The 7,887-nt window shown below is 38.0% G+C and overlaps 1 protein-coding gene across 5 annotated transcripts in view; it reads right to left on the reverse strand.

Moving 5' to 3' along the window:
• The window catches only part of KIF2A (kinesin family member 2A), a 44,430-nt gene that overhangs the window by 5,227 nt on the left and 31,316 nt on the right, over positions 1-7,887 (reverse strand). For all 5 annotated transcript variants that reach the window (XM_006148324.3, XM_006148325.3, XM_006148322.3 and 2 more), the window contains 2 exons: positions 7,268-7,369; positions 3,508-3,643 (listed from right to left, as the gene is read on the reverse strand). In XM_006148324.3, the coding sequence (XP_006148386.1) occupies positions 3,508-3,643; positions 7,268-7,369 (238 nt within the window). The remainder of the gene's footprint in view (positions 1-3,507; positions 3,644-7,267; positions 7,370-7,887) is intronic.

Below are 7,887 nucleotides of genomic sequence, written 5' to 3' on the forward strand. Positions count from 1 at the left end.
CTCTCAGGATTTCAGCCATGCACGCACATGTGCCTGGCGTGTCTTTCAAGCTACCAAGTCCCACCAGGTCTGGGACTCAAACTGTACACTGGGCCATCTGGGATTCCAGCCATCTTAACCACCATGCCACCAGCTGTCCCTAGATTTCTGATTCTTATACAGTATGTCATACTACCTATCATATTGTGGTCTAGATACATAGGTTAGTAAATTGTCAGGGGCAAATGGCAGGCAGCTGGAAAGAACCACTATCTTTTCCGTGGTTTTCTTTCTTTTTTTTGGGAGAGGTTTTTGCTACAGGGCGCATGTAGCAGGCCAGACAGACAGACAGAAAGTGAGAAATCACCCCCCAGGGGGGATGGCCATGTCGCAATCCCTTCTCCATTCTCCTCTTGGGATCCTGGGCACGCACGCATACACGCCTGGTGTGAGTTTCAAGCCACCAGGTCCAGGATGTGAACCGTGGTTGACTATATGGGAGTCCAGTGACATAGCCATTACGCTAACTGCTGCCCCACCCCCCCTTTTTTTGTAGAGAACAGTGGTTTTCAACTGGGGACGATTTTTGCTCCCCTGGAAAAGTTTGTAATGTCTAGACACATCTTTGGTTGTTATGACTAGTGTGGTGCCACTGTAACCTAATGAATAGATACCAAATATGCTAGTAAATACTGTATAATGCACTGGACAGCATCCCCCAACAAAGAGCTGCCAGGCCCAAAATGTTTATAATGCCAGGGTTATAAAACTCTGCTCTATAACCTTTAGAAGGAAAAGATAAAAAGGTGGAATTTTAATTTTCTTCCCCTTCTCAGAAAGCACAGTAATGGTTAAAAAGTTAAATTTTCTGAAATTTAGAAAGATGCTTAAACATTTTGGAATCTCATGCCTGATTTAATATAGCTCTTGAATTTCTTGTATAAATCAAAAATTATCTCTAGGGCTGGCAGGTGGTGTGGTAGTTAAGGGCACTGGACTCCCACATGGCTGACCACAGTTTGAGTCCTGGACTTGGCCTGCTTTCTTGCTTTCTCTCTCTATCTTTCACTCTGGTCAAATTAAGATAAATAAATAAAGTTAAATAAAAATTCTTTACAAAAATTATCTCTGAATGGTAAAAATAAATAAATAAATAAAAGACTAGATAATGCAGTATCTAGGTAGTAGATTCCTTTGAAGTAACTGATCATGCTAGATATAAAAAAGATCTGAGAAAATTAAGGTAAGGAAGTTAATTAAGTTGAATGATATATATCACCAAGAAAAAATATTATAAAGCACATTTACTCTATCTTCTGAGTAAAATGCATACAGAAAATCCAACTAAATTACTACAGATTAAAAAAGATAAAAAGTTTAAAGCAAGGTTTGAATACAAGTGACATGAGGAACAGATGTAAATTTTAGGTTAATAGTCACTGCTGACTTTATGAGACATGATTTCAAATAACTTTATGAAGGGACTGCTTTTTAAAAAATGCAGCAGTTTATTTATTGCTGCAAACCAGGAATCTCAATCTGGTTTCATGTAAACAGACAGACAACCTATTACATCAACAGAGCCATTAGTTTGCAGTGCCTAAGAAATCAGCATATATAAGTAATGTGTATCTGAAGGTACACAGGAAAGCATAGCCATCTCCCTGGGGAGTGATTTCTCACTTACTGTCTGTCTTTTGCCCTAAAACAAACAAACAAAAACCCTCTTAAATAAACAGGGACCAGGACCAGCAGACAGTGTGGTGGTGAAGGCGCTGGATTCCCACATGGCCGACCACAGTTCAAGTTCTAGACCTGGGGGCTTGCTTTCTCATTTCTCCCCCTTCCCTCCCCCCAGGTCTGATACAATTAAAATAACAACAACAAATGGAATTAAATAAATAATTCTTTAAGATAAATAAATAAGTAAATGTTTGTAAAGACAGCCAAAGATAGGGGACCAGCAGTTGGCGTAATGGCTATGTCGCTGGGTTCCCATCTGGTCAACTGCAGTTCGAGTCTAGTCGAGTCCCAGACCCGGTGGCTTAAACTGATGCCAGGCACATGTGCATGCATGCCCAGAATCCTGAGAAGAGGAGAATGGAGGAGAAGGGAATGTGGTGTGGCCATCCCTCCTGGGGGGTGATTTCTTGCTTTCTAGCTCTTGTTTTTCTGGTGAACACATGCACCCTATAGCAAAAACCTCTCAAAAAAAAAAAAAGAAGAAGCCACAGTGAGCCTAGCAGCAGTGGTATAAAAGTAGTGCCATTGCATGAAAGCTGGTAGGCACATAAGAGGCCCAGGTTCTATTTTAAGGCCAGCCTAAACATGATTAACACAGTCACATGTGTGCCTGTGGTTCTACGTAACTGGGGAGCTGGAGTAGGAGAATCAGCACATGGTAAGACCTTTTCATGGACACCTATCTTGAGCCAGCTCCATGGCCTATTAGTTAAAGGAGGCGGATCCCACATGGCTGTATGGTTTGAATCCCAGACCCAACAGCCTGAAAAACAAACTGGGCGTGTGTATGTGCATGCCCCAATTTCCAAAAGGATAAAGAAATAGAGGGGAGGAGATTGCAGTGTGATCATGCAACATTAGGAAGTCCTGTCTTCCTCTCCATCACTGGTGAACACACATGCCTTCTAGCAAATTTCAAACAAAACAAAAACAAAAACCCACAAAAAGCTATGTCTGCCTCTCTTTCTCTTTCTCATAATGGAAAAAAAAAAAAAAAAAAAAAGGTCAAAAAAGATATGGGATGTGGGTAAGCCACATGCTTCCCTTCAAGATGGTAGGAAAAGGTAATCATTTTGACACCTCCTTCCCCTTCATTTTATAAAAACAAGTAGCATAAATGGTAAAAAAAAAAAAAAAAAAAAGTAGATGCGGACAGAAGGCTACTGAAAGATGACCATAAAGAGACCTAATTCAAGAAAAATAATTTTGAAGACTATTAGCCTACCAAATTAAAGATCTGAATGGATAAATAAAATCCTCAAGTTTGTTAAAATAAAGTCTTCCTTTAATCATTTTCTTTTTTTTTTTTTAAGGTTTTGGCCATAGGGCGCATCCATGTGCTGTACAGGGAAAGAATGAAATCACTTCCCAGGGGGATGGTCATACCACAGTCCTTTCTCCTCCATTCTCCTGCTGGGATTTTGGCTACACATACACATGTACCCAGCATTGAATTTCAAGCCATTGGATCCAGGACTCAAACTGTAATCGGCCATGTAGGAGTCCAGTACCTTAACCACTATACACACCTGCTGCCCCCCCCCTTTTAATTGTTTATTTCTTCTGATACAGAGATAGCCAAGAACCACTGACAATAGGGCCCATATACCATGATCAACTCTCAGTCTTAGCCAGTCCAGATCACGGGCACACACATTTATAAGCCTGGCATGGAGAGGAGGTCCTGGGATTCAGACCCTGGATGTCCTTTTGCAACAGGAAATCTTCCCACTAATATACATACCAAAATCAAGCAGATTTCAAACACTAAAGTAAAATAATTACCCCGCAGCTCAGTTAAAATGTCTATTTTCTGCTCAAGAATAGCTTCAAGTTGTGTAGCATATGAATCTACATCGTAGTCTACTTCTTCAGTCATGTCTAGGAGAGCTTTTTCATCTTCTAACCATCGAATAGACTCCTGAAAGGAGAAAAATTCAATAATTCAGTAAGCCTCTTTGAAACTAATTTACAAATTCTGTTAAATATAATCAAACATACTTAACATAGTATTCATGAAAATAACACATCTTTATTCACAGACAGTAAAATCAACAAACGTTTCCTTAAATTCTAACACAAATGCATGTATGATAGGCCCAGGCCAAGCAGCAAGATGGACTTCATTTTTCTACTTTTATTCTACCTTGGGTGTTTTAGGGAGGAAATGAACCAAACATAATGGGCTGTTGGAAAAGTCATGAGGTATTAATTCTATGTTTTTCAAAGGTCACTTATTTATATAAAGAACAAAGATCAATGAGATATTGCCTGTTTTGTTCAATAACCTTTTGCCATCTTTCAGTGAGATTTATAATTTCTTGATCATAAAAGGACCTCTCTTTATTGGAAAAAACTGAGCAAGGTGCTGATTTACAGCCTAATGTGAATTGCTACACCATGCAAGGAGTTTTTGAAGAGAGAGAAGAAACAAGTGGGAAGTCTGATGGCACAAGGTCAGGCAAGTATGATAGGTATGGCAACAAGCCCTATCCAAGCTCCAATAATTTTTATTATTTTTAAAAGAATCCTTTATTTATCTTTATTTATTCAATCATTTTCATTTGACCAGAGAAAGAGACACAAAGAGAGAAGGACAGTAAGAAAGCAAGCCACCAGGTCTAGGATTCGAACCATATTCGGCCATGTGGAAGTGTCCAACGTCTTAACTACCACACCACCTGCTGCCCAATTATTATTATTATTATTTATACATTTAATCACATATACATCATTTAGCAAGCTCCTATAATTTTTGATGGGTTATCAAACTTTTGTGTGGGCTCACATTGTCATGATGAATCAGAACTCCCTTACAATCAACAACCTCTGGATGTTTCTGGATGACGGATTCATTCAAATGGTCTAATTGTAGAGAGTATACCTCAGAATTGATTGTTTTGGAAAAAAAAAAAAAAAGAATTGATTGTTTGGTTCCTTGGTAGGAGCCTGAAAAACATGACACCTTTAAGATTCCACCGCACTGAGAGTATAACCTTCCTTTGATGAATGTCTGCTTTAGATTGTTTGAGGTGAATCATCACATGATAACCAAGACCGCTTGTATACCACATTGTTGTAAGCAATCCAATTCTCATCACCAGTTATCACCTGCTTCAAAAAAGATCATTTCTTCACATTTAATGAGCATATTGCAGATGTTTATACGTGCCATCAAATAAATGTGAGTCCACAAGGAACCTAAATAGTAAGTTTGCCTCCAGCTTCTTTGAGAGGTCATGAACGTTTGTATGATGGCTATTCAATGTTCTGCAACCTCTTGTGTCACATAACCTGAGATTGACTTGATCAATGCCTTTATTTGGTCACCATCAATCTCAGTGGGCTTCCTTGACCAAGGAGCATTGTGGAGATCAAAATCACCAGCATGGAATTTCATGAACCATCACTAGCACTGAAGTTCTTATAGAACATTGTCATTGTAAATTTTACAAAACATTTTTTTTAAAATCATTTAACTTTATTTACTTATTTTACTTTGACCAGAGAGGGACAGAAAGAGAGTGAGAGCAAGAGAGAGAGAAAATGAGAAAGGAATCTACCAGGTCCAGGACTCAAACCATAGTTGGCCACATGGGAGTCCAGCGCCCTTAATCACCATGCCATCTGCCAGCCCAACTTCACACCACTTTTCACAAGCTTGACATGTATTCTTCTCTTTACAGAAGTAAAACAGTAAATGATGGCAAAAAGGCACAGTTTGATCATCTATCTTCAGCTTGTAAAATCTTCAAAACTCAACCAAATTGCTTATTATTATTTTTTTTAGAATGAAGCCAGAATTCTCAGCTGTCAAATGACATAGCAATAACAGATGCAAATGACTCTAATACTTCCAAAAATAAACTAGAGCTATTTGTTGCAAAAATGTGTAATGACTTTTTTGACAACCCAGTATCAAGAAGCAGGGGAAGTCTCAAAACCTAACAGCTGTCCCTGCAGCTGGAGAATGAAGAATGGACGTAATAAAGCTACTAAACAATGTGATGGGCGCTATGGTTCTCCAGAACTTCTAAGTCACTTGGAATTAATTTATCCAGTTGGATTCTCACAATGATTGGGCCAAGAGATAAGCCTTAAATTCTAAACATCTAAACAAAACCCAGCCCTTCAAAGCTATTGTAACTATAAGGGACCAATAAATAACCAATCTTAGAAAAGTCAAATGAGCCACTGAATAGTAGCTACTTACTAATCAAAAAATGCACCATGATTAACTGATTTCAGATATGAGGAACCTAACAGCTTCATCTTCTAGCAATGTCATAAATCATATGGGTTATTAAGAAAGTAAGACTATTCTATCCTAAAGAGTTTTTGAACTAAAAAATAGGCACTTTCCAGCATTTTAGGCATACTATCTGTTTTCCAAACAAATTCACTTTAATGGCTAATTACAAGTGCGTGTGTATATATGTGTGTGTGTGTATATACACATATATGTATATATATGATATATAAATATCAACTAACAGAACTAGTTAAACTAGGCAAAGGTATCTATTAGAAAAAAATATATATCAATTAAAACCCCCAATATATTGCAATGTTTTCCCCTTTTCCTTTAGATATACATTTAATTTTTATTTAACAAAACCCTATTCTGAGAAATGGCAGATGACAGTATGGAAGACTATCTGGAGTTGTAAAAGAAATAATGGATTGAGGGACCACCAGATGGTATAATGGTTATATCACTGTACTCCCATGAAGTTGACCATGGTTAGAATCTTGGGCCGGGCAGCTTAAAACTCAGCCAAGGCATGCATGTGTGCCCAAGATCCTGAGAGGAGAATGGAGGAGAAGGGATTGAAGCATGGCCATCCCTGCTTGGGGGTGATTTCTTGTTTTCTGTTTCTCTGTCTCTCCAGCAAGCACATGGGCCCTATAGCAAAAATCTCTCTTTAAAAAAAAAAAAACAAAAAAAAAAACTGGATTGAAGTCTGAACACCTAGTTCTGCCAACAAATAACATTTTATAGATTTCATCCATAAAACAGCAAAGTGAGAAATGATGGTCTTTCTCTATAATACTTTATTCTATAGGGTATAGGCAATAATTTTCTTAAATTCCAATTGTCCATTCTCAGTAATGTAAACAATCAGGTCTTTAAAAAGATTCTCATAAGAATTTGATTAAAACCCTAACAGTTCTTTTTTTTTTTTTTTTTTAAAGGTTTTGGTCATAGGGTATGTGTGCTCGCCAGAGAGACTGAGGAAGAGAAAATGAGAAGTCAGCTCTCAGAAGGGATGGTTACACCAATTCCTTCTTTTCTGTTCTCTTCTCAGGATTGGACATGCACATACATGCACCTAGTATAATTTTCAAGTACATCTTTTGACTATAATGAAAAGAAATATTGTTTGTAGCTATTATTCATTCTATTCGAAAACTGCCATGATATATGCCCTACAAATAACACATCTACAATTGCTTAAAAGAATAAATGTGATATTCAAAGTATAATAAAAGTTGTTAACTTATTTCAGGAAATATTTTATTGAAAGGTCCTTTCTTTGTTTACCTGAAATACTGCTCTGTGATCTTCTACAACCTGTTCTTCCATCTCTACCATTTGTGAAACAGCTTCGTGGAAAGTAAACAGTTGTGGAGAAACTTCTTCTTCCTTAAAATAAAAATAGTTTTAACAGTATGCAGTTTATATTTCAAATATATTTTTAAATTATTTATTAAAGTTTATTTATTCATTCATTTATTTTTAATTTGACAGCGAGAGACACGGAGAGAGAGAGTGAGAGAGAAAGAGGGGAAGCGAGAAAGCAAGCCTCCCGGTCTGGGAATCGAACCATGGTCAGCCATGTGGGAGTGTCCAGCGCCCCAACCACCATGCCACCTGCGGGTCCCATATATTTCAAATATTAAAGCATTTTTTCAATGTCATTTATAAAAATCTCATTTAGAATTTGAAACATGAATGGTAAGAACTCTAAAATGTATATTAAAAAGCAAAGCTATGGGACTAGCAGTTAGCGTAATGGCTGTGTCGCTGGACTCGCATGTAGTCGACCATGGTTCGGGTCCTGAACCCGGCAGCTTAAACTCTCACCGGGTGCGTGTGTGCGCCCAAGATCCCAAGAGGAGAATGAAGGAGAAGGGATTGCGGCCTGGCCATCTCCCCAGGGA

This window comes from Tupaia chinensis, unplaced genomic scaffold (genome assembly GCF_000334495.1).
Source record: "Tupaia chinensis unplaced genomic scaffold, TupChi_1.0 Scaffold000232_1, whole genome shotgun sequence".
Taxonomy (NCBI): domain Eukaryota; kingdom Metazoa; phylum Chordata; class Mammalia; order Scandentia; family Tupaiidae; genus Tupaia; species Tupaia belangeri.